The 25125-nt window shown below is 63.2% G+C and overlaps 2 protein-coding genes across 2 annotated transcripts; both read right to left on the bottom strand.

Moving 5' to 3' along the window:
• Window positions 1–1559: 1559 nt before the first annotated feature.
• Window positions 1560–12398, bottom strand: SPATA20 (spermatogenesis associated 20). Its single transcript, XM_035558920.2, has 16 exons — window positions 12355–12398; window positions 11437–11574; window positions 11218–11282; window positions 10729–10883; window positions 10460–10603; window positions 10022–10223; window positions 9811–9941; window positions 9626–9730; window positions 9078–9152; window positions 8741–8953; window positions 8417–8609; window positions 7639–7807; window positions 7139–7347; window positions 6845–7044; window positions 6660–6740; window positions 1560–3622 (listed from the first exon to the last, which is right to left on the bottom strand). Exons 1-16 carry the CDS (start codon window positions 12384–12386, stop codon window positions 3452–3454), a joined length of 2283 nt encoding a protein of 760 aa, XP_035414813.2. The 5' UTR covers window positions 12387–12398; the 3' UTR covers window positions 1560–3451.
• A 1044-nt stretch (window positions 12399–13442) lies between these two features.
• On the bottom strand, window positions 13443–18827 carry EPN3 (epsin 3). Its single transcript, XM_035558916.1, has 9 exons — window positions 18257–18827; window positions 17846–17964; window positions 16592–16675; window positions 16188–16295; window positions 15975–16059; window positions 15443–15736; window positions 14526–14636; window positions 13906–14127; window positions 13443–13759 (listed from the first exon to the last, which is right to left on the bottom strand). The coding sequence occupies exons 1-9, from the start codon at window positions 18825–18827 to the stop codon at window positions 13443–13445; spliced, it is 1911 nt and encodes a 636-aa protein (XP_035414809.1).
• Between the last annotated feature and the right edge of the window lie 6298 nt (window positions 18828–25125).

The following is a 25125-nucleotide window of genomic DNA, read 5'->3' as shown; positions in this document are numbered from 1 at the left end:
TGCAAATGTCCTCCTCTGGCTTCTGCAAAGCCTCCAAAACGCACATTTAATTTAGATTTAATGCAATAGTTGCTGTGGTCAGTAAATACCAAAACCGTATTAGTGGAGGATTAATAGCCGTGCCGAGGCCAAGTGTCTATTGCCTGATCCTGGCTGCGTGTGGGTGGCCGAGCGCCAGCTCCCCCTGCCCCAGGGGCTCTGGGGGGGCTCCTCGAGCCACCCCTTGCTTGCTTTCCAGAAAGACCCCTCGAGGCTGAGGGTCCTGGGATAAAGCAGTGACATCGGTGCAGTGCTCCCAGGCAGGAGCTGCTCCCAGCACCATCCTGACCCCGACCCGCAGGCGAGGGCAGAGCCGCTCCATCCCTCCCGCGCTGCCCCCAGCTCCCTGGCACCCGCTCACGTGGAAAGTCGGCTTAAAAAAAACAAACCACCAACAACTGAGCAAGTGTTTGACAGCTTCGGCTGCAAATTCTGCTTTTCACAAACGTTGGCGTCACTCGAGCTGGATGGCACGAACATCTGGGTGGGGTGCGAAGGGGGAGCGAGGGGGGCCAGCCCCAGCACGGAGCGGTTCCTTGCATGTGTGGGGCTCCAGCCCCACGTCTCCCACCCCCAGCCCTTCCTTACATCTACCTGCACTGAGCTGCCAGGGGCTCCTCTAACGTTTTGGGGCACAAAGGGGCAATTCCATCACTCCAGCACAGCACCAGCGCTTCTCAACCTCCACACCAGCACCGCTGCAGCCCCCAGCTACCAAAACTTGCCCATTTATGCCCAAAATCGCAGGGATGCACGGGCTAATTGGCTGCTCGGGCATGAGCTGATCGGGTGCTCGGGTGTTGCTTAATTGGGTGCTCAGGTGTTGCCTAATTGCCCACCCATGCATGCAGCAATGGGGCGCTCAGGCGTGAAGCAATCGGGTGCCCATGCAGGGAGCAGAAACCTCGCTGGTTTTCCTCTCCTCGGAGGGGCTGGAAGCAGGGGAGGCGGGCAGCACCCACGCACGGCCCTGCAGGAATTTTTTGGGGTGGGAAGAGTCCCAATTGGTGCCCGATGGGGCCCCACAACACCCTCCTCACCCCCTCCACCCACAGATGAACCATCACAAATGGCAAACAGCTTCCATGGCTGTCAGCGTCACAGCACTGCAGGAATAAAAGCGGGGAGACCCTGAACCAGCCACCGATGGCACCATGCTGGGGAACATTAATTAGGGGGAAAGCCTCATTAAAACAGTGAGGGCGGCCTCGGGGGTGCGGGAGGGGGATGGGGAGCACACACACTGGGGCACGGAGGTGGCTGCATCCATGGGGACCCCAGTGGGGTGCGAGGGGCTTCAGCCCCTGGAGCACTGGTGGCTGCTGGAGAGATGGGATGCGCTGCTGTGTGCCCCTGGCAGAGGGAGAGAGGTGCAGATGATAAGGTTTAAAAAAATAAATAAAACAAAAAGAAAGAGAATCCCTGCTCCCCCCCATCTCGCTGGTGCCCCCGCTCCCTCCTGAGCAGCCTAATAACAAAACCAAGTGTTTGTGGGGAAAAAGCAACACACGGGGGCTGTTCAGTGCAGTTTGTGGTGGCTTTTTTATTTTTTTCGGACAGCTCTGCAGCTGGATAGAAGAGGGGGCAGTGAGGGGTGCTGCCTCCTGCCCCCCGAGCCTCCCTGGCGCGGCCCCAGGGCGAGACCCCCGCCAGCCCCCCCGTGTCTGTCACCAAACGCAGGGCAGCGCCCCACGACCAAGTGCCACAACAGCGTTTGTTTGTCACAGAGAACCTCGCTTTTTATTTATTTCCTGACTGGTCAGCCCGATTAATCCTGACAGACCCTTCGCAGCGCATTTTTGCCCAGTGGCTGCTTACGGAGACGCGAGAACCAGCAGGAGGGTGCGGGATGAAGGCACCCCGTGCCCGCACCCTGGGGTCTGGCGGGCACCCACACGGCTCCTTGGTCACCCCAGCCCCGAGCCCTGGGCTCCCCGGCTCTCGGCGATGCCCTCCTGGCACAAATGTGGCACCGACCTGCTCCAAGGGCTCGTGAGGATGGGAAGCGTCGCTCCAGGACGTCACATCAACCCCACAGCAAAGGCGCCAAGTTGAAAAACAATCACCCCCCCCAAAAAAAAAAAATCCCCCAAACCCAAAAAAGCAGCACACAACCAGCCGTCTGCTAAAGCCAGCGATTTTCGTCTGGGTTTCCAGAAACACTTCAGTTCTTAAAACAAAGGGGTGGGGGGGAGAACTCCCCTTCCACAAGCACAGAAAGTGTTCACGAGATGAGGTGCGAAATTCCTCTCTGACTTCAAAGGCGTTTCTCCTGGCCGGGTACCCCGAACCCTGGCACGACCCACTGGAAAGCTCCGAAGGCAACCACCGGCTCTTGCCATCTCCCAAAATCCCTTCAAAGGAGGGGGGGGGGGGCGAGCAGGGGGCAGCGCCAGCCCAGCAGGGCCCCATCAGCAGGATGCGGGCAGCCCCCGGGGGCACGGATGGGACCCTCGGTCCAGCCTCGGCTTTGCTGGGAAAGCTCAGAGCAGACCTCCCTTTTTGCTAACGCTGCCCTAAAGGCCCGTTGCGGGTTATTTCTTCGGCTGGCACTGGCCTTCCGCAAGCAGAAGCAGGTGCCAGGATGGGGGCAGCCCCCGCATCCCCAAAACGCAGCCCTGCCCGACCCACCTCACCCCCCTGCACCCTCCAGCCCCCTGCTAGAAAATGAGCCCTGGGGAGGTCTCCGTCCTCGGCAAAGCCCGGGCGGGACTCGGGTTTGGAAGTGCTTCGGCTTGCTCTCGGCGCAAATTTCCCTCAGCTGTGGGAACGGGCAGCTTTTTGCAGGCGCTATACATTAAGTTCTGTGTGTCACGGGCTGCTCGGTAATGGAAAAACACCGCAGCTGTCTTCACGGGTAACACTTCCAAAAGCACTCGACTCCGAAGCCATCCAGGTGCTTTTGAAAATGTTACCCCGGGTTGCTATAGGAACCCTAATAGTTTTCGCATCTGACTCCCGCGCTAACACCGGGATTTGTATTTCACTTGCTTTCTTTTCCCTCTACAAGACTTGGCAAGCGCGGGTGCAGGGGAGGTGGGCACCGGCGGGGCCTTGCAGCCCCCCCAAGCACCCAGGAGGTTTGGGGTGCTGGGGAGCCGGGGCTGAGCCCCCCGAGGTACCAGGGGCTGCCCCAGCTGGCAGCACATCTGCTCCCCGTGGCAGGGGCTGCATTTTGTGCTCCCACCCGCAGCAGCTCCTGCTTTGCACCCAGGCTGGCCGTGGTCTGTCCCCCTGGGTCCCGACGCTTGCCAGGAGGGGCTGAGCCATGGCCAGGAGCCCCCCAGCTCGTGCCCAGCGTGACTTTCTGATGGGTGTCCCCCCCCCAAACACATTCCCAGGTCCCAGCCCGGTGTCCATCCAGCTCCTTCTCACCCTCCTGCTGGCAAAAACGGTGCCGGGGTGGGGGGGCTCATTGGCAGAGCAGCCCCCGCAGCTCCTGGGGCGAGGTGACGGGCAGGGAGCAGGCGAAGTTGCTGCAGAGGTAGGCGGTGGCTTTCCCGTCCTTCCTCTCCAGGGACGAAAGGAAAGGCAACTGGCGGTAGAGGAACCCGGCGCTGTCCCCGTCTGCCAGCATCAGCACCTGGCGGAGAAGGAAGGGGAGAGCTGGGGGGGCGCAGCCCGCAGCAGCCAGCTGGTGCCCCCCTCCCCACAGAACCCCCTGTGCTCACCCAAAGACGGGGACAAAGCCAAGGGACCTGTGCTGTGGCCACATCCCCATGGGTGCAGCCCGGGTGTCCCCCCTGGGCCACAGCCCCCCAGCAGCTCTGAGGGGGGGCGATGGGGATGTGGGCAGCCAGGGATGAAGCACGAGGCTGGGGGAGCTGTCCTGGGGTCAGGCACCAGCGGCAGCATCGCCCCGTCCCACCCCGCAGCCCGGCTCCTCCTGCCCCCCAGCTGCTTCCCAAAAACTCAGACACCGGCCAGCGCTGGGCTGGGGGCTCTCCCAGCTGCCGCGGTAGCACCAGGCAGGAGCAGCGGCGGGGCTGCCAGGATAATTAGCTTTTGCTGAATAGGAAAACATTTGTTAAAGCCTCAGGCCTTGCGGTCTAATAACGGGAAAGGCCGGGAGCTGGCCGGGAGCCTGGCCCCAGCACGGGGACGCAAGGGGCGAGCAAACGCGGTCCCTGCAGGGGCTCTGGAAGCAGCAGCCTGGCACCGAGCAGTGCCCTGTCCCAGCACCAAGGCGCTCAGCCCTCCACCAAGGGCTGCAGATAGCCAACATCCCCCTCCTGCCCCCACAGCCACCCCCGTGCCTGGCACGGGCTGCCCCTACCCCGTGTCCCCAGGCGGTCACCGTGTCCCCAGCTCGCCCGTCCCGTCCCACGCACCCCACGTCTCCCCTCAGCCCCTGCCCTGCCCCAGCGCCGGCTCAGCCCGCTCTCCCTGCCCTCCTCGCCTTTGTCTGGAATTAATTCCAGCAGTGATTAATTACCAATTCACGTCCAATCTGAAATTCATTATTCATTTTTCTCACAAGCTCCCTAAGGTCCTCTTGCGGGGCCGGGATAAAGGCGAGCCAGGGAGCTCGCACGCCGCGGCTGAGGAGATAATGGGATCCTTCATAATTACCCTAAAGACCATTAACAGGGCAGAGATCTCAACCAGGAGCGGGATCCAGCCTGCCTGGCCCCATCCTGCTGCCAGCACCCCGGCCCCACGGGGCAAACGCAGCCAGGGAGGTGCCAGCGAAGGGGTGGGTGGCATCTGGCCACGCTGATGGCCCTGGAAGTGTCACGGGGAACTGAGCCGGGTCCTCAGCTCCGGCAGCACCACTGCCAGCACCGCTGCATCCCCGCGGCAGCCGCCTCCGGGCCCGGGCTCCTCCACCCGCGGGTGCTGGTTTAAATGTACCGACTCCGGCGCCCTCAATGCCGTTTTATCATCGGCTTCTCATTACGGCGAGGCTTTCAATGTGAGGTTTGTAAGGAATTAATTACTGGAGCGACCTAATTAATTGTTTGTGTTCCCGCCGCCGAGGCTGGCCCCCAGCGCCCTGCCGGCAGCGGGGAGCGGGGGCGGCGGGGACGCGGCGCTGACGTCTCCGCAGCCCCGATTCCCAAAGCAGCCGCGTCCCCAGGGCGGTGACTCAGGGCTGCTCCCGCTGCTGGGTGGGGAAGGAGGGAGGAAGGGAGAGGATGAGGATGGGGAAAAGGAGCGGCTGTGCCTCCTGCCCAGCGCACCGAGGAGGGATGGGCGGCAGGAGGCACCCACGTTGGTGCTGAGCCGCCAGCCCCAACGCCCTTCTCCCTGTTGACAGAATTGCAGGGGTTGGAAGGGACCTCGGCACATCACCGGGTCCAACCCCGTTCTTTCTGTTCGGGAGGTGACGAGCTGCGACCCACTGCTGGAGCCCAAGCTGGCCCTGGGCAGCGAACGTGGCACCGCGCGAGTCCCAGCACCACAGCTGCGGGGGGAGCCCGGCTCCGCGGCGCCGTCTCCCTGTGTCTCCCTGTCAGCCTCCATCGCACGCGGCTGACACTGAGGAGAGCGGACCCCTGGCCCAGCCGCGGTGACGGCAGGGAGCAGCAGCTGTCACCACGATGGGCGCGGGCCGGTGACATCTCCTCTGCCAGAGCCGGGCTGAGCAGCGCAGGCACCGCGCTGCGGGAACGAGCAGGGCGGAGGCGGGCTGGAGGATGAGCTCAGGCCCTGTAACTCCCATACATTTGCACACCAGGAAGCAGAGACGTGAGCCCTCTGGGGCTGCACCCGGCACAGCTCTTCCTGCCGCGCTCACGAGCAAGAAGGAAAAGCCCTTTTTCCAGCCAACCCCATCAGGCAGCAGCCAGGCTGCTCCTGCTGGACCCCATCCTGCCTGCGCCCAGCCTCCAGCCGCAGCCCTAGCGAGGGTGCTGCTGAGCTCCTGGCTCTGCTCGAGCCCCCAAAGCCGGGTGCCCCCCACCAGGAGCCCGCTCGGATGGGCAGCAGCGGCTGCAGGAAGGCAGTGCGGTGTCTGCAGCACCACCGGGCTCCCGCTACCAGCGCGGTGCTCTCCGTGCCTGCAAACTGGGTCACTCGCTGTAATCCTTCAAAGGGAGAGGAATAAAGCGGGAGGAGGGCTCGCATGCAGCACGGGGAGCGAGGGAGCGCTGCAGGGGAGCTGGACGGTGACAGTGCGGGAAGGACCAGGTGCTGCGTCCCCACAGAGCGGGCTCCAGTCACTGCACCGTGTCCTCCAACACCACCACTAAACGCCCCTGGGCGTCCCCAGAAGGACAGCCTCCACGAGCTGTGCTGATGCGAGGACAGGCGAGGGAAGCGCTGCTGGGAGCTCAGCCCACCCCAGTTCTCCCTGGCTGGGTTACAAAAACTGGGACTCTGGCCCCATTGCCAGCCCGATGCTGCGGCTCAGCCCCCGGCACCATGCCGGGCGCAGATGGAGCTGACCCAGCAGTGCCATGAGTGCTGCCCCTCATCCCCTGCCACCTCTCAGCCCTGGGAGAGCCATGCAGGGCACAGCCGTGCCCCTGCCACCAGCAGGACGGGAGGGGAGGTCCCCAGGAGGGAGGCAGGGTGGAGGAGGAGGAGGACGGATGCTGCAGTGCGCCGGGGAGAGGACGAGGTTGCAGTGGCTGCGGGGAGCACGGGCAGGACGAGGACATGGCTGGTTTCACTACCTTGTTGGGGCTGAAGACAGAGTGCACGCAGCGAAGCATCTCTTTCGTGTCTTCTCCGTGGGGGTCCCCGCAGATCACCACCTGTCCAGAGACAGCACAGATGGCAGACGTTCGGTCCCAGCAGGCTCTGGTGGCCCCACAGCACAGCCTGCCAAAGGAGGGCAGCTCAGCAGCCCCGGCCCTACCTGTTTGAGGGTGTGGTGGAATACGGCGGTGGCCCGGGCCATCTCTGGCAGGGCTAACGGGATCTTCTGCAGCCTCTCGGAGAAGGCAGCCAAGATCTGCCCGGCCTTTTCCACCCACTCGGTGTGGCCGGAGTAACAGGCTGCTCGGAGCAGGTTGGTGACAGTGACGGAGTTGGCGTTGGGCTCTGCTCCGTCCTGGTCTGCGGGAGGCACGGCAGCGCCGTCAGCCCGACGCCGGGCATCGCCCCTGCCCTCCCCAGGGCATGCAGGGCACGGGTGCGTCCCCGAGCTCACCGTCCTTCAGGCGGAGGAGCAGAGAGGAGTCGCCAGCCTCGCTGGAGAAATACGCAAAGCCCTTGGGGTCCCAGAAGAGCTTGTCCTGCGTGTGCTGGAGCTGCACGGCCCACTCCAGCCAGCTCTGGTCCAGGGAGGCTTCGTACAGGTCAAAGAGAGCCTGGATGACGAAGACGTAATCCTCCAGGAACCCCTGAATGGGGACAGCACTGCAACGGCAAGTGGGGAAGGACATCAGGGCCTCCAACCCTGCGGGTCCAGCAGGGCAGAGCCCTCCCCACCGGCACCTGTGATGTGGGGGTTGCGTGAGGAGATGCCACCTTGCTTGGTTCCCTCCCAGGCTCAGCCCGTCACCACCAAGGCACCGCATGGCTCAGCCCTGGCTGAGTGCGGGTCCAGCAGCAGCACGGGAAGGCTCCTATCAGCTCCGCAGATGAGGAATGCAAAGGATTTGACCTTAAACCCGTGGGCTGGGTGACACACTCTGCACCACTGCTCACCTCTGCTCCACCGCGTTGTCCTCGCCCCGGTAGCAGCTCCGCAGCAGCCTCCCGCTGGCCGGGTCGAAGAGGTGCCTGCGCAGAAAGCCGGCCGCCTGCACTGCCCGGCTCACGTACTCCTGCCTGGCCAGGGCCGCCCCAGCCTGGGCAAAGCCCGAGATCATCAGTCCTGCGTGGGCACAGGGACAGGCTCAGAGGGGCTGCGGCACCAGGGAGCAGCGGGTGCCACTCATTTTCCTTTAAATGACGCTCAGCGTGAAGCTCATCCCCCTGACATCCAAGGCAGGCCAGAGGCAGGTCGGCAGCTCTTCCACTCGCTTCAAACCAGAGGGAAAGTCACTCGCTATCTCCGAAGGGAAAGGAGGAGCACTGCAAGGCCGGCAAGGGCTAAGCCTTAGCTTGTGGGCAGAAACTGGGCTTAAGAGAGTCTTCCTGCCTGCAGCACTTGGCTCCACGCTGTAACTCCAGCTCAGGCTCCAGACCCAGGAGCTGTGACCTTGCAGTTATTGATTGCCCACTGCAGGACGCTCGGACAGACAGACAGCGACCTGTGCTCACCCTGCTGACGCAGCAGTGGGCATGGACCTGGGTCCTGAGCCCCCAGCTCCGTCCCCTCGCAGCCCAGCCGAGCAGGCTGCGCCACGCAAAGAGTTTTGCTGCTCTCTGCTGGCAACAGGGGAAGATGAACAAAAAAAACCAAACCCAAACCAAACCAACATCCCAAACGTGCAGCAACGCCACGTGCGTGGGGCTGCAGCCCCCCGGGCACCCCGCTCACCGTTCCACGAGGCCAACATCTTGGTGTCTAAGTGGGGCCGCGGCCGCTGCGCCCGGGCTGCCTGCAGCCTGCGCTGGCTCTCCTGCAGCAGGGTGCTGAGCCGGCCCTGCTCCAGCCCAAAGCGGGCGGCCGTCAGCTCCGGGGAGGACCGGACAATGAGGACGTTCTTGCCCTTCAGCTCCTGGTGGGGGTCCTGCAAGGAGAGCCCCGTTCTAGGAACACCTCCTGGCTGAGGAGGGTTGGACCCGCGTGCCTCGGGCAGCTCTGACGTCCTCCGTGCGCACCGATGCTCACGGTACCGGGCAGGCCTTGGCTCTCCCTCACCTGCATGGGGCTCACGTTGCCGTCCTCCTTTACCCCGTAGTGGTGCATGAAGACATCTCCCAGGGTTGTCCCCTCGGCAGCCCCCTCGACCGGGTCGGGGAGGAGAGCCCGGATTTCATCGGCCGCCCACACGCAGAAAGCTCCCTCTCGCTTCTCGCTGGATGTGGTGGTCGGGTAGGAATCTGCATCTTCTGCGCTGTAAAAACCTCCAGCCTGGGGAAAAAGCAGCAGAGATGTCCCAGCTGCTGGTACGACACCCCTGATCTGCAGCACTCCACCACGTTCCAGACAGGGTGAGCGACCCCCTTCGCTTGGTCCAGCTCGGGGAAGCACCTACCTGGTCGCCCAAGTCCCGCGAGACGTAGAGCAGAATGTCCCCGGCAACATGGGCGAAGAATTCATCGCCGGAGATCTGCGGGAGAGATGAGGTGGATGGTGCTCCGCAACGCCACAACGGGCAGGGGGAGGAAAGAGACACAGCAAGATGTCACAGCCCCGATGTAAAGAGCTGGCAAAGGGGAGAGACACATCTGAAAGTGCAGGGATGTTAAACACAGGGGGGATTCGGGGTAAGATCTCTGATAGGGATCACAGGCACCGGGTAGCAGCCCTGGATTTACACCACGGTCAGAGCAGCAGGGCGTGGTTGCTGACTCTTGCAGAGACCAGCCAGAAAGGAGTTTCCTTTCCCCAGGGGCTAAACTATCAGGGGCTCGTACAGCGTTCCCATCTGGATGAAGAGCAGTGAATAAAGGGGAAGACAGGAGCGCCCAGATGGGCGATGTCTGGGCACCAGCCTTGAAGCTGCTCACGCCCCAGCCCAACCAGCCGCAGCCTGAACTCGGGGTGCTGAGCGCACCCCACAGAGGGGCACGGTGGTCGCACCTGGAAGGCCCTGCTGTAGGCGGCCGCCAGCTGCCCCTGGTCATACAGCATCTTCTCGAAGTGAGGGACGTGCCAGTGCTGGTCGGTGGAGTAGCGGTGGAACCCCTGCAAAGACCAAGCGGATGCGTCCCCACTGCCCACCTCCTGGGCATTCCTGGGGTTTATCCCCAGGGCTTTCCTCCTACCTGCCCGATGTGGTCATGAATGCCCCCGTGAGCCATCATCTTGAGGGTATGCAGAGCCATCTGCAGTGCCCGCGCCCCTTCTGGGGTTGCTCGGTGCAGGGCCCAGTACGTGAAGAGGAAATTCAGGTTCACTGCAACACAGGGACAGAGCGGGAGGCTGCGGGCTGGGCTCTGCCCCCCGGCAGGGCTCAGCTGCAGAGGCTGGACTGACCTGGGGTGGGGAACTTGGGGGACTCGGAGAAGCCGCCGTAGTCCTCGTCATAGGAGTTGGAGAGCTGCTGGAAGCAGGTGGCCATCACCTTCTCGGATGGCGGGGGTGACTGCTGGCCCTGCACGCGGATCTGGGACATGGCTAGCAGAGCTTCCAGGATCTTCTGGCTGCTCTCCAGCAGGGTGTCTTTGTTCTGCCTCCACTGCGATGCAGGAAGAAATTGGCGCTTCCATTTTTTGCCTTTCTTTCTGCTTCCTGCACTGCCCCAAACTGCACCTTCAGTTCTCGGTGCCCTCCCCAGGCCAGCCCAAACCCACCCTCAGCCCAGCCACGGCTCTGACACCCTCTTTGTGCCACTGCTTCTCATGCCTCTTCCCTCCGGCACCCCCAGAGCGATCTCTCCGCTCCCCCTTTGCCTGAGCACTGCCTGCCCCGTACCTGCTCTGCGACGCGGAGCAGCAGAGTCCGAAAGCCAACGCGGCGAGCGCTGTCTTCAGGAGGGAAGTACGTCCCCCCTGCGAAGGGCTTGAGGTCCGGAGTCAGCCAGACGCTCATCGGCCACCCGCCTCCACCGCTGGTAGCCTGAAGGGGGCATCGGGGTGTGCAAAGACCCCACGAGAGGTTCAGCCCACCCCACGCTGGTCCTTCTGGAGCAGGACTATGAGCCTCAAAGAGAGAAGGGCAGAGCCTGCCCGTGCCTCTCCTACCTGCACGAAGGTCATGTACACTTTGTCCACGTCTGGCCGCTCCTCACGATCCACCTTTATGCACACGAAGTTCTCATTCATAATCGCACCGATCTCCTTGTTCTGGAAGGACTCCTCCTCCATCACGTGGCACCAGTGGCAGGTGGAGTAGCCCACTGCAAACAAGCTCTCCAGCTCAGGCGAGGCCCCACACATTGAGCAGGAGGTGCTGGGGGGGTCATTCAGAGACGAGCCAGGCTGCTGCGTGCCCCCACAAATTGCTGCAGCAGAAAGGCCTCCTGCAAGCATGGGCCTCGAGTGCTTGTTGAGGACTAAGGTGGCCAAGAGGTCCCTGGATGCAGCCTCCCTACAGCCAGGGCCAGGAAAGCACGGGGCCATCTCTCGCTGGAGGAGAATCAGCGCCCAGCATCCTCACCTGCACCACTACCCGCACACAGCCTGGCTTATCTACTCCTTCAGGGGTGTTAAACGTGCCTTGTTTCTGCTTACCTGATAGAAATATCAGCTTGTTTTCTTTCTTCGCTTTATCAAAGGCCTCCTGACCCCACGGGTACCTGTGGAGGGGAGACAAGAAGGAAGCGGCGGGGGCAGAGCCGCTGGGGCTCGTGGTCAACTCTGAAGCTTCCTGAGAAGCAGCGGCACGGTCACCCCAGGCACATCGGCCTCCGCAGACGGAGGACGGGGCGGGGAGGCGAGAGGCACTCTTACCAGTCCACTGGGTTGTGGGCATGCTGCAGGAGGTAGGGGGACTTCTCGTTAATCAGGCGGTTGGTGTAACGCGGGGGGCCGGGCGGCCTGGCTCTCCCTGCCGTGGCCATGGCGATGCTGCCCGTCAGAAACACCGACCTGCAGGATGGGACGGGACGGGACAGGACGCTCGGTAACGCACGGCCCCGCTCGCTCCCCTCTCACCCCTGGGGAGAGCCGTGACGCCCCCGGCCACCTGGGTGCCCCCGGTGTGGGGTGACACATCCCCAGCACGCTCCCAACCCTCAGCATTTGGGCAGAAGCCCCTCAAGGGTGTCCCCAACGCCCCCCACGTTCTGCTGTGGCTCTGTCCCCCCCCTTGCACCCCCAGCACCCAGTGGTGGGGTGCAGCCAGGTGGCACGGGGGGACAGGAGGGGACCCGTGAGACCCTGCTGGTGCTGGGGGCACCAGGATTCGGGGGTGGGGGGCTGCAAGTGGGGTGCAGGAAGGGGGAGCAGGAGGGATGCAGAGTCATGCAAGGGAGGGATGCAGGAGGGATGCGGGGCGGTGCAGGGCTACAGGGACATGGGGAGGATTTAGGGGAACGCAGGAGCGGTGCGGAGGGTGCAGGCAGGATTTAGGGGAACGCAGGGAGTGCAGATATGCGGGGAGGATTTAGGGGAATGCAAACGGTGCGGGAGGACTTAGGGGGCTGCAGGGGGTACACGCAGCATTTAGGGGAAATTTAGGGGAATGCAAAGGGAGGAGTGTCCGCGGCACAGGGCAGGTTTAGGGCAACGCAGAGCGCTCAGCAGGGACGGGAAGCACTTGGGGGCACACAGGGGGGTGCCGCGGCCGCAGCTACCGCCCCCCCGTCCCAGTAGGGCCACGCCGGTGCCCGAGGGGCCCGACCCCGGTCCCGGTGCCCCCCCCGGTACCTGCGGGCCCGGCGCAGCGGCGCCGCGAACATGGCGGCGGGGGCGGGCCCGGCTGGGCGGGCGGGGTCTGGCCCTGCTCCGGGGCCGAGCCCACAAAGAAGGCCCCGGGGCTGTGTGGGGAGCCGCGGTGGGGGGTTTCACACCCCCCATCCCCACCCCCGAACCTCCCTCCCGGTGTAAGGAGGCGACACGGCAGAGCTCGGTGGAGAATTTTATTGTCGTACGGTCGCTTCACGGGGTCCTAGGTACAGCCGCAGAGCCCCCGGTACCGTGCAGCGGGTGCTAACGCCCGCACCGAAGCGATTACGCCTGCCACCCCCCCACCCCCGACACCCCCTGGACCCCCCCAGGATTTCCCCAGACCCCCCCCCTTGGCCCACCCCTAACATCCCCTTGACACCCCTCGAGCACCACCCGCCTCCGCACCCCAACCCCAGGCAGCGGCTGCTGGGGTCGGGAGGTCCCGGTCCAGGCTCTGCTCGAGGCTCTGGGGGGGGGCTCCAGAGATTTTGGGGGGGGCTCAAAGTCCGCTGAGCATACAGGGGGTGCGGGGCCAGGGCACCCCCGGCTGGCAAATAATACAGGTGACAGGAGAGCAGGGCCATGGGGCCAAGCGGAGCAGCGGCATCCAGGAGAGCGGGGAGAGCGTGAAGCATTTGGGGGGATGAGATTGAGGCGGGGGGGGGCACATTTCAAGGGAAAAAGGAGCAGAAAGGGGAAAGCTCCAAATCCTCCCTGGCCCCGGGACCGTCCCGTAGCGCAGCCGGCAGCCCCGGGGGCTCCATGCAAGCGCCGCGACAAAAGGGAGCGAGAGCGCAGTGCTGGCACTGGGACCCCCGCCCGATGCGCGGGGCCTCAAAAACGAAGCCCTTGCGATGGCCCCTCCGCTGGTGGCTGCGGGGGTCACCCCATGAGGCCGGGCTCCTCTTGCGGGTTCCATGCTGGCTGCCCATGCCCCCTGGCGCGAGGCGTCCTCCGCTGCGGCGAGTGACCCGGCTGCCCTAAGGGTCTCTGCAGGAGGAAATGCCGGGGGGCCGTAACAGCCGGGGAAGGGGCGAGAGCCTACACGTGCTGCTGGTCCAGAGCCTTCAGAGGAAGGGGTTGAGGCCCCCCTGTGAGGCCGGGGGGGCTGGGGGTCCGCTCAGCGGCAGTAAGGGCTGCGGCAGGGTGCTGGGGAGCTCGGGGAAGGGCCCGGCGCCGGCCTGGGGGAAGGCACTGGCGGAGGCGGGGAGGGCGGCGGGGACGCTGCTGAGCGGCAGCGGCAGCGAGGCGCTGTAGGTCATGGCGTTGACAGGGAGGCCCGCGGGCAGGCCGGGCACGGGCGAGCTGGTCCGCATCTGGTTGAGCGTGGGCTTGGGCTGCTCGGCGAGGCTGAAGGGGTTGGTGGGGGACGGCGTGCTGAGACCTGCAAGGAGACAAGGGGATGCGTCAAGGTGGCTGCATGTCCCCACACCCTCCTCCTCTTCATCCTTCACCCCGAGCACCCCTCTCCCACCCAGCCCTTTGGGGACCCCAGGAGCAGCAGCACGGCCCCGGCACCCCGGGACCTACCCGAGAGGAAAGGGTTGCGCGTCTTGGCTGCCTGCGGCGGCGCGACCAGGGAGTCCAGGTTGACCAGGGAGGAGGCGGCGGGGCCAAGGAAGGCCTCGGGGGTTTTACAGTCCTTCCGCTCCTTGCAGGACTCGGCCAGGGAGTCTGCCAGGTTGGTGAGGTCAAAGCTCTTCGCCCCGTCCTGCTTGGTGCTGGGGAACAGGTCTCCGAAGAGGTCCAGCTCTGGGGCAGGGGAGACGAGATGCATGAGTCACCCGTGGGATGCCGACAGTGACGTGATGTTGTGCCCTCATCCCCTCCTGGGGCATTTAGGAGCACATCTTGCCAGATTGCAGCCTCTCTGCAGCAGGGCTGAGGCTGCAGCACCACGGGAGGCAGCAGGGATCGGGGACGTGGGTGCCCACAGGGACCGGTGCTACCCCCTGGGCTGCGGGGCACCCGAAGGCCACGGCACGGGTGGCTGCACGTGGGGACGAGCTTTGGCCACGCCAGCAAGGAGCCATGCACAGATGCAGGAGCAGCTCCTGGCTGGCCACGGAGCAGCCTCCCCGCCAGAGGCAGGGACGGAGGAACGTCCCCGCCTGTTCAAATCGGCCCCTGCCCATGTCCCCGGCGCTTACCCGCGGGGCTGCTGGACTTGGCCGAGGAGGGCGGCTGTGAATGCTCCGGCTCCGGCTGCTCAGCCGCCTCGGGAGGTTTTGCAAACAGGTCGAAAGCGTCCCCCCCTGCAGCTGGGGTGAAGAGGTGAGACTCGAGGAGGGGGGCGAGCGGGAAGGCGAGGGGTGGGAGACGTGCAGGCGTGCAACGGGGGCTGCGGGGCTGGGGTCGGCAGCGCCCACCGGCCCACGGAGACTGGGATGGGCCAGAGCAGGAGCTCAGTTGCGAGCAGGCAGTGCTAGCCAAGGCAGCGGGGACAGGGCGGCCAGGATGGAAGCAGCACGAGGAGACCGTATTAACGACCAGTGCTTGCACCCAGGGCTGATTCTGCTCTCACCCCCTTAGGGACCAGAAGTTAGGGCAACTCCCTGTGCATTTGGGGCAGTGGAAACAGGACTGCCGTGAGGTGGGAGGAAACAACCAAGGAGGAACCGAGAGCAGCACCGAGCTCTGAAACCCACGTTTTTCCTATAAACAGCTCCCCACCTGCAACGTGGCAGGTGCGAACAGCAACCGTCCTGTCTCGGTGGGCACAAAGGGGAGTTTCGGGGGGGGAGCAAAGCCAACAGGTATCGGGGGGGTGGGGGGGGCACCACCCCACTGCGGGAGCGCTGCTGAGGCTGCCACCCACTCCCATGGGAGGGCTCCGTTAACTGTGCCGTGTTAATTAAAGCAGCCTGACTATTGCGGGCAGAGATAGAGCTTAAAGGTACCCTGAAGTCTTCGGCACGCCAAGGAGCGAGTGGAAGTCCTGCAGGAGGTGCTCACGGAGCTGGCTGTGGGACAAGGGGCTCCCGGGACACCCACTCCCAGGACAGCAGCACCAGCCAGCGCCGTGCACGATCCCCAGCAAAACCAAATCCCCGCCCGAGCCGCTTACCGGGGTTAGGAGGTGGCTCAGCCACAGCAGCCCAAGGGTCAGTCGCCGGCACAGCACCGGAGCCCTGGGCAGGAGGGGACGTTGTCCCCCAGGGGTCCCCAGGAGAGAAGCCAGAAGGGGCAGGTGCCTTCCCCCACGGATCGGCGGTGGCGGGGTGGAAATCCCAGGGCCCGGCGGGGGTTTGCTGGGACGAGGCGCTTGCCTGGGGCAGGGGCTCCCCGCTGCCGGCCGGCACTGGCACCCAGGGGTCTGTCGTGCCGGTCCAGGCTACCGGCTCCGCTTTGGGTTTCACATCTGAAAGGAGATGAGGGGAACGGGGTGGGGGGCAGAGGGATGCCGAATGTTAGGGACGCGCCTAGGAACCGTGGCTTCCCACCAGCATCGCCACCCAGGCGTGCAGAGGACAGGGCAGTGGTGGGAGGAGAAGCCAAAGGTCCTTATTGCTGAACGGGTGGGAACTGGGCAGGGACAGAGGCCGGGGAGAGGTCTGTGCCGCTGCCCCGAGCTGTGGCAGACCTGGAGCAGCCCCTACCTGGCACATCCCATGGGTCGACAGACGTGTGGCTGGAGGGGGCTGGCACCGGCCCGAATATATCTGCCAGCTCCAGGATAGAGGACTGCAAACAGAAAGGGAATAAAGGCGTAAGGGAAGCACAACGTAGACCTGAGAGCCCAGTCCAGGGCCACAGCATCACTCGGGAGCTCTAGGCTGCATGTGTGGCCATCCAGGGCCCTGGTCCTTCACCTGGCTTTTCTTCATCTTATCCTCTTCCTCCTCTTCCTCCCCACCCTGGGCAGTCTCTTCCAAGGCTCTCTGCAGCAGGGAGTTCTCCCCTTGCCAAGCCCTCACCTCCTGCAGGGACAAGGGACGGGGCCGTGAGCGGGCCGGGGCCCCCCAGCAGACACCTCCTCCAGGAGACAGACCCAGCGCAGGAGCTGCCACCGCATCCCCAAAAAGTCCCAGCATCCGAGCAGAGGTAGCTCCTCCGGGGCCGAGCCCGCCGGGAGAGCACGCAGCGAACATCCCCGCAGGAGCGAAAGCGAAGCGGGCGCAGGAGCAGGGCCGGCAGCGAGGCCGGCGGCCGCAGGAGGCAGAGAGAAGCCCAAGTGCAAGAGAGAGGAGCGCCTGGGGCTGCGGGGCACAGGTACCTTCTCGTGCTCCTCTTTGCTCAGCGCGAGCGCTAGCTGCAATTGCCTTTCTTCGTCTGTACTGGAAAGTGGAGGAAGTGGCTTCTGCCAACAGAGGAAATCGGGTGAAATTTCAGCTCGGCCTCAGCTTGCCGAGCAGCTCGGTGGTCACCGTCCTTGCCACCAGCATCCAGCAGCCCCTCGCCTACCTGCGCAGCATGCCCATAGGCTTGCTGCGGACCCCAGCTCTCCGGTCCCTGAGCAGCCTGAGCTCCGGAGTCCGTCCCGTCCCCTCCTCTGGGGTACGGACACTCAGACCCGAGGCACTTTTGGAGAGGGACCATCCGCACACCACCACGGCAGCCCTGATCGCCGCCCCACGATGCTCATCCAGGGCTGGGAACGGGGACGCCGGTGGGGGTGTGCATGTGCACGGCTGTGCACGCGTGTGCGAGCGTGTCTGCATGTGCACAGCCCAGGGGGGCTCTGAGAGGCAGCGCTTTCGAGAGCATGTTCCTACAGAGCTCATCGCAGCAGCGAGTGGAAGCTATAAATACTGCATTTCCAGGACTAAAATAGGGATACACACATGCTGTTCAGCCTCCAAAAGAGCCACCAGGCAGGGGAAGGCGGGCAGTGGCGAGCACTGCCTGTGAAGCGTGTCCCCTGCCCCGGCAGGACCGAGGACGCGATGCTGGGTGCCAGCCCCCCAAGGACACTGCCCACGTCCTTGGCATGCCCGGCCGTCCCCGCACGGGCTGTGCCAGCCAGCGGCAATCTCGGCCGGTGTGCAAATAAGCCGTCCCCAAAGAAAAGGGGCAGGTAGGAGAGGGGACAGCGCTGGGGGAGGCTGCACAGCTGGGGCTGGGGCTCGTTTGCTGCCCACATCCCCCCTCGGCTCCGCCAGTTGGAAAGGAGCGGCCGCAGGCGGAGGCAGCCGTGCCCCAAGCAAAGGGCAGCGCAGCGGGACGTATCGCCTCCCGACGAAGGCGAGAGAAACGGGACGGGGGACCAGAAGACCTTGGTGGATGAGGGCAGCTAGGTTTGGTGTCTCAGCCATGGCGCTGTCCCTGCTGGCATGAGGACGGGCGGCACAGACAGCCGGTGCCCCCGCTGCCTGCCGGTGACTGGGATGCAGGCACAGCGCGAGCAGCCCGGTGCGGTTGCGGATCTGTGCACAGCCCTCGGGCAGCCCCATACCCACCGTCCTCCACAGGGGCCGAGCCCCCACAGATAAGCCTGGGCACGGGGCAGACCCCAGCCCCACAGCCCTACCTTCTCAGCCTCCTCCCGACTCATGGCCAGGGCGAGCTGCAGCTGCAGCTCCTCCTCGCCCGTCGTCTGTGGCCTCGCTTGCTCCAGGTCAGAGGCGAACCGTGGGGATGAGGACGATGCTGGGAGAGAAAAGAAGAAGAGGTGAAGGAGCAGCGTTGGGACTTCAGGGAGATCAGCCACCCGTCCAAGCAGCCCCCCCGACCCCATCCACAGCTCCAGAGGTGGTCTCCCCAAGGGCCATACCCCCAAATTAACGCTTACAACCACCAACGAGCTGCACGCCGCAGCCAAGCATCACCACCACCACCCCAAAAAGCGGAGGGGGAGCAGCGGGTGGGCGCAGTGAACCTCACACAGTACCCACCTCAAACCGCACACAGCTCCCTCCTCCTCCCCGCCATGAGCACTCACAGTTAAAGGAGGAGGGCGAGCCCCGCGTCCGGCCGTAGTCGTCGCCGTAGGGCGAAGTGCGGCGGCCGTAGGCGGCCTGGTGGCTGCCGCTGCCCATGCCCTCAAGGGCCATGCGCTCCTTGGTCTGCAGCGCGTGCGCCCGCTCCTGCTTCAGCCGCTCCTCGTCCTTGAGCAGCGCCATCACCTGCTTCACCTTCTCCCGGATGTTGATGCCCTGGTCCTTGCCGTCGCGGTCCACGTACTGGAAGTCCTTCAGCGTCTGGATGGTGTAGAGGTTCTCCCGGCACTGGTGGGTCACCTTCTCGGAGCCGGTTTTGATGAGGTAGTCCAGCAGGGTGAGGGCTTTGTACACGTGGCGCCAGTTCTTGCCGCTGTCGTTCAGCCGCCGCCAGATCATGCCCATGACCTCGGCGAAGGCCACCGTGTTGAAGGTGAGGTCCGCGATCTCCGACATCAGGGAGCTGGGAGGCCCCCAGGGGTCGTTGGAGGTGGCCTCCCGCACCTTGATCTCCGCCTCTGAGTAGTTGTGCACGATGTTCTTCACCTGCCGGCGCAGGGCCGAGGTCGTCATGGCTGCGCGCTGCCCGGGGCCCGCCGGCGGCGGGCGCTCGCGGCAGGGAAGGGACGGGCGCTCACGGCCTCACCGGCACCTGCACCGGGGAACAGGGACACAGAGACCTCAGCACCAGCCCCGGCTCACCAGAGGCCCATCCCAAAGCCCTCAGCCGGCACCGAGGATGCTTCTCAAGGTGGAAAGGCCCCTCGCCACCGCATCTAACGTTCACCAAAAGCAAGAGGGATGCAGGATGCTCAGGGTGGAAAAAATATCCTACAGAAAACCGATACCTAGCACTGCAGAGCTGCCAAGAGATTTGGCTTCAGATTCAGCAACATTCGGATGAGCTTTTACCAGGCGCTTCTGCTGCTACGAGCACCCACCTGAAAATGGCAGCTCCTTCCTCCAGCCCCAGGCTGCCTCCGGGCCCCAGCCCCCTGCAGCGGCCCAGGGGGGCTCCCCTGCACCCCCTGAGGCTCCCAGCACCGCCAGGACACATTGGGTGAAAATAAAGGCCTGGTGTGACTCAGAGCCTGCCCTGACGGTTTTGCTGAGCAAACTTGGTGATTTTGCTTCTGGGATGGAAACACGTGCTGCTGTGGGGTTGCTAAATCAGGGGGCTATCCTGGTTGCTAAACCAGGGGGCTATCCCGGTGCCAGGCCAGCAGACAGGGCGGGTAACACAAAACCCCCTGCAAAATCCCCAGATCCTGCCCAAGCCTACCCTGTGCACGGGTGGCCGCTGTTGAAATGCGCCCACGAGGCTCCCAGCTGACCTGCACCCGCATCCCCTTCCTGTGGGGTGGCCACGAGGCACCCGCGGGCACCCTGCCGCTGCTGCTTGTCACCACGGGTCCCTGCCGTGCCACCAGCCAGGGCTGGCAGGGCCGGGAGCTGCCCCGTCCCTTCCTGCTGGGAAGTGCCCATCCTTCACCAGCAAAACCACGTGGCTTGTCGTTGCCCCGTTTTCTTGTGACCCCATCACAACTCTGTGCCCTGCTCCATGCCAGTCTCACCTACAGGGTGGTCAAACACCACTACCCTCATTGTATCGGGGGATCAGCAAAGCCAAGAGGCAGAGGCTGGAAGCAGGCTGGAGCTCCCCACAGCCGGGCTGGGAGCTGAGCTCCTCACAGAGCTCCCACCCCAAAACTCACCGGCAACGCTTCCCCGCTCCGCGATAAGGCTGCCGGGCACAGGCCTATCTCCCCTGCCCAGCCACGAGCGCGGCCGGCGATTACCGGTGCCCATCCCAACACCCAGCTCACGAAGCCAGCACCTCCCTGCGCCACAGCCACTGCGCCGCGGCCGGCCTCTCCGCCGGCACTGGGCTCTCGAACTCGGGACGCCGCTTCCCCAGCCGACACAGAACCACGCCGGGGCCGTGCCGACGTGCCCACGAGCCACGCACAGCACCCGCCATGCTCCCGTGCAACCCGTGCAACCGGTCCGGCACCTCCTGCTCCGGCGGGCCGGCGGCACCGTGGCTCCGCCGGCGACGTCCCCGTGAGTCAGAGCAGCCTGGCACCGCCGCGCTCGCGGGCGGCCCAAGTTTCTCTCCCCAGACGCTTCCCTGTATCGATTTCCTTTCGCAACGCCGCTGCTCGGCACGGCCTTTGGATCCCACCAGGAGAGTCTCGCTCAGGCGGCCGCGACGCCGGCGCGGAAGCGCCTTCGGGACGAGGGCAGCAGCGTGGCAAAGTCCTCCGGGACTTGGCTCCGCGCTCTGCTTTCCACCACCACCCCTCAGGAAGATAAAGTCAGCTTTCCAAAGGTGCCACCGGCCCAGCAAACACCAGCGTGCCCGTCCATCGGCCTCCAGGGAGGGCTGTCCCTTCCTGTCCCTAGCGGGTCCCTATGTCCGGGAGAGCCCCAGCCCAATGCCACCGGCTCTGGCACCGCTCGTCCTGGCCGGAGAATGGGTCCCAGATGGATTTCACCAGGCTTCCCGCGAAGTCTGCGTGGATAGAGCTGGGAAAAGGGGTTGGGACAGCGGGTGGAGGAGCACGGCCCTGGCTGGAGCGCTGCCAGCGGCGTTGGAAGCAGCGGGTTTTTACCCAGCCCGGTATCCCCCCGGAATATAAAGGCAGTGAAACAGAAGCTGCGCGGGAGATAAGGCGGCAGCGCCCGGCAGCTCATATGGAATTACTGCAGTGACCTTGAGCTGGAGGCTGCCAGGTGGGAGAAGGACACCGGGGGCTGGGGACAGGTCCCCATCGCCCGCGTCCCGGCACAGGGCACTGCGGAGGCTGAGGGGATGGGGGGGGGCGGGAGGACACACGGGTGGGGGGCAGGAACGGGGTCAGGGGGGAGCAGGAGGGGCTGGGGGCACCGGGAGGGGGCACGGGCAGAGGGGACAGGGGCCGGGGGCACCCGGGGGGGCTCGCTGGGTCCCCGATCAGGTGCGGGGCTGGGAGGGAGCAGCGCCCGAAATGGAGGCAGAGCCCCCCGGCGGGCAGCACCGGCGGCTCCGGGGGACCGGCGGGGACCGGGACCCTCCCCCGGTGAGCGGCGGGACCCCGGCAGCCCCCGGTACCCCCCGGTACCCCCCAGCCCCATTCGGGCCCATCCCGGAGCCGCATCCCCCGGTATCCCCCCTGCGCTCCGCACCGCCTGCGGATGCTCGGGGCCGTCCAGAACCTTCCTCCCTCCCTTCCTCCCTCTTACCTCGGCGGAGCGGCGGGGCCCCGCCGCGCACGGGGGCCGGGACCGGGACCGGGACCGTGCACGGGGGCCGGCACCGGCGGGAGCGCGCAGGAGGCGGCCGCAGCCCTCCCGCTGCCTGCTGCGCGCCGCCGAGCTGCCGGGCAGGCTGGGCAGGTCCCGGCTGCCCGCCTTAACCCCTTCGGGGCCGACCGAGCCCCGGCCCGGCCCCCTCCAGCCCCTTAACGCGGGTCTCCCCCCGGCCCCGAGACCCTAAATCCACCCCCCCCCCTCCCCGGTGCGCTAACCCCGGGGGGGATGCGGCGCCGAGCCCCTGCCCCGCCGCATGCGGGAGGCGGGGATGCTCTAAATGCTCAGTCACTGCCCCTCGCTGGCAGGCTGCCAGGCGCTGCTCGCTTTTTTTTTTATATATATTTTTTTGATTTTTTTTTTCCCTCCCCCCCTTATTTTTAGACAGGAACCAGCCATCCCCAGGCTTGGAAGCGCCTCCGAATGATGCTGACCTCCGCCCCCCCCCCCCCCCCCCCAGCAATGCAGCTCCCTCTCTGGTACCCAAGGCCACCGCTGCAATTTGAGTTCGGCAAAATTTTTGCCCGGATCTAAATTTGGAGCAGATTCTTCCCCTGCTCTGAACAGCTCCCAGAGCCTGGCTCGGGGAGAGAGGGAGGCATCAGATGACATTACAAAATAAGTCATGTCTCTCGATTGCTTCAGTGCCACCCCCACTCTCCCGGCCTCTGCCTTCCATTTTAATCAGTGACAGGCCTTCAAGTATTATGGATATATATAATCTTTTTTAATATCACTGGCATTTTCCATAATAGAAAGCATCTCCCGGGTGCCGAGGCATTGGGGAGGGGATCGCGCCTCCCTGCTGCTGCCCCCACCACGGAGCAGATCCATCTCACCCCAGGCCCTGCCTTGGGTCGCGGGGAGAAGCCAGCAGGGAGGCCCTGGGCTTCCAGGGGCTTCGTGGATCTCATCAGCCCGACTTCCCTGGCAGGCTCAGGCCGAGCAAGCTGAACATGCACCCGGTCCCACTCTCGGCTGCGGCCTGTGGGAAGAGCACTTTGCACATCCAGCCCTCCGTCGGGTCAGCCAGCAGAGCAGCCCGCTGGGGCAACCCCGAGGGAAGCCTCCCGCTGCCCTGCTCTTGGGGATTTCTCTGCCTCTGTTCTCCACAATTCATCTGGGGCAGAGGGCCCAGGAAGGCAGCTTGCCGCTCTTCATCCTCTCTGTGGGGAGAACATGCTACGAGCAGCAGCAGAACTGTGCAAACGTGGGGGTTTTTGGGTGGTCTACACCCTCACTATAGGAAGTGGTGAACCAGCGAGGCTCTAAAGCTCATTTCCCTCAGCTCTGGTGCAAGCTGGCTGCTCACCAGGCCCCTTCTACAACTGAGAACCTTCTGGAAACGTGCCGTCACCTTCCGCTCACGGCCTTTTCCTGGAATCCCCCTTCCCAGCCTCTCTAACAGCGATGGTGTCTTCAGGCCCTGCGTCACGTGTTGGTTCTGGTATGCAGCCCGCAAGGCCAGGGAGGTCACTCACCTCAGTTATGTAGCAAAGAGCACGAATTATTAACACTAATACAAATAATGCCCATGTTTGGGGGAGGAGAAGGAGCGCTCTCCTTGCTAGGACGGGCACAATGGGGCCTGGAGCACCCCCACGTCCTTCAGTGCGCGGGGCTGACCTGCTCACCAGGTTTTGGGCTCCAAAGACAGAACCCACACCTCAGCACACAGCAGGACTGTAAAACAGGGATACATGTTTCTAAGGGTGCGTTTGGGAAGCTGGTTCTAATTTTACCACATTTCCAGTCATGTAACTTGCACCAATCAATGTAAAAAATAATAACGGAGCTGGCTCAGCGTAAGATACAGCAGCCAGGGAGCAGAACATTGCACTTGTTGGCCCAGCCCAGCCCTTCCTGGGCTGTGTTTGTATATTGTCCCTGAGGAGGTTCTTGTCCAAGGCTGTAAGAGGCACCGGCAAGATTTATGACAAAAAAGTATAGACTATTTCCAGCATGCAGATTTGTTGTTCTTTGCAGAAATTCTTATGCCACCATCCCCAGGCCTCCAGGCTCCTCCCTTGGAACGGGAAGGAGAGAACAGCGTATGACAACTTTCCATCCTTTAGTATGTGACTAAAGGGAAATTTTATTTTATCTGTTTTCTTACTAACAAGATTTTCCAAGAGCAGAGGTATACATGGAGCCTGGTTTCTATAGGCTGGACCAGATGCATTGGTCTTGCAACTAGGCTTTGCCATCTTTTAATGTGAGACTACCAAATGGAAGCATTCCTGTCTTTGAGACAATCACGTTGTCTCTGTTACGTGCAGACTCCCTCTTGTCTAGAAGACAGATGGCTTGAGCTGTTTGAGTTGGGCATATTCACAAGCTGATAATGATCTCCAGGGAGGCAGGAGCTATTGTCAGAGCCTGTGTGACACACCCCAACTTCAGGCCTTTTTCCTCTCTGATTCTCAAAATGTTGCTGAAATTCTCACTCCAGTAATGCTGAGCAGAGACATTCCCTTTGTGGTTCTGTGCCCGCTAAGCCAGAAGAGGCTCCATCCTTCCACAGAAGCCAAATGCTTCTTCTCACCCTGCTGAGAGAGAGCATCTCAGAACATTAAAGGTCTCACCTGGCCAGCAGAACAAAATAAGCTACAATTTGCCAGGAGCTGAGGGGAAGAACAGACACTTTCTCCAGAGATAGCAAATGAGTTAAAACAAGAAACAAAAAGAAAACAACTCTGCACAAGGAAGTTATTTTGTACTGCATGTGGCTCTGAGACGCGTGTCGGTGTGGTTTCCCATGTAAAAGAGCACGTGCCTGAGGCACACACGCCTGGTGTAACCGTGCAGCGATGTACAGAATTTGTAACAGTAATGCTTAGCATGGATATGAATCTGCTGTCTAAGAACCTCAAAGGTATCATGAACCTCAATTAATAATCTACATTGATGTCATTTATTTACAGGGCCAAAGCCTTTCTGGGGAATGCTGTCCAGCTGCTTGAGCAGGAAGGCTGCACTTCATCCACGTACGGTGCCAGGTCAAGGGAGACCCTGCTTGCTCTGCCTTGGAAGTCTGCTTCGATCCAACCCCATCAGCAGAGCATACAACATTAAGAACGGGTATGTTTCCACAAAAAGAAGCTCCGTTCCAGCTGTGAAGCACGAGGAAACCCAGACAGAAAGAAGTGATAAGCAGAGATGCACACGCAGGCTGATAGAGACAGGAAGGGTGGCTCTAACACAAGGCCCAACCCTGCTCTCCATATTTATAGCATGAATTTCACTCATTTTAATTCAAGAGTGATTAGTCTTGGAAGTAAGCAAGTAAGAGTTGACTCAGAATGGGGCATGGGTACATTAGGCTGCATAAAAAGAGACTGCATGATCAGCACATAAATAGTTGTGTGTGTAAGAAAAAGCAAGGTGGCACATCCTTCGGAATAGTGCATTTTCACTGAGATCCTGAATGCCCCAGAGAAGCCGCTGTCAAGAAGTCCTGAGAGGAGACTGGACAAGCAGTCAAGAATATGATCAAAACCACGATGGATTTTTCTAAGCTACTGTCCTAGTACTTGGGCTCATGAGTACAAGGAACACCCTACTTGCTTGCTAGCCAAGC

The sequence above is a fragment of the Cygnus atratus genome, chromosome 18 (assembly GCF_013377495.2).
Source record: "Cygnus atratus isolate AKBS03 ecotype Queensland, Australia chromosome 18, CAtr_DNAZoo_HiC_assembly, whole genome shotgun sequence".
NCBI classification, from domain to species: domain Eukaryota; kingdom Metazoa; phylum Chordata; class Aves; order Anseriformes; family Anatidae; genus Cygnus; species Cygnus atratus.
Note: the sequence above shows the minus strand (reverse complement) of the source record. Positions and strands in the feature narration are given on the sequence as shown.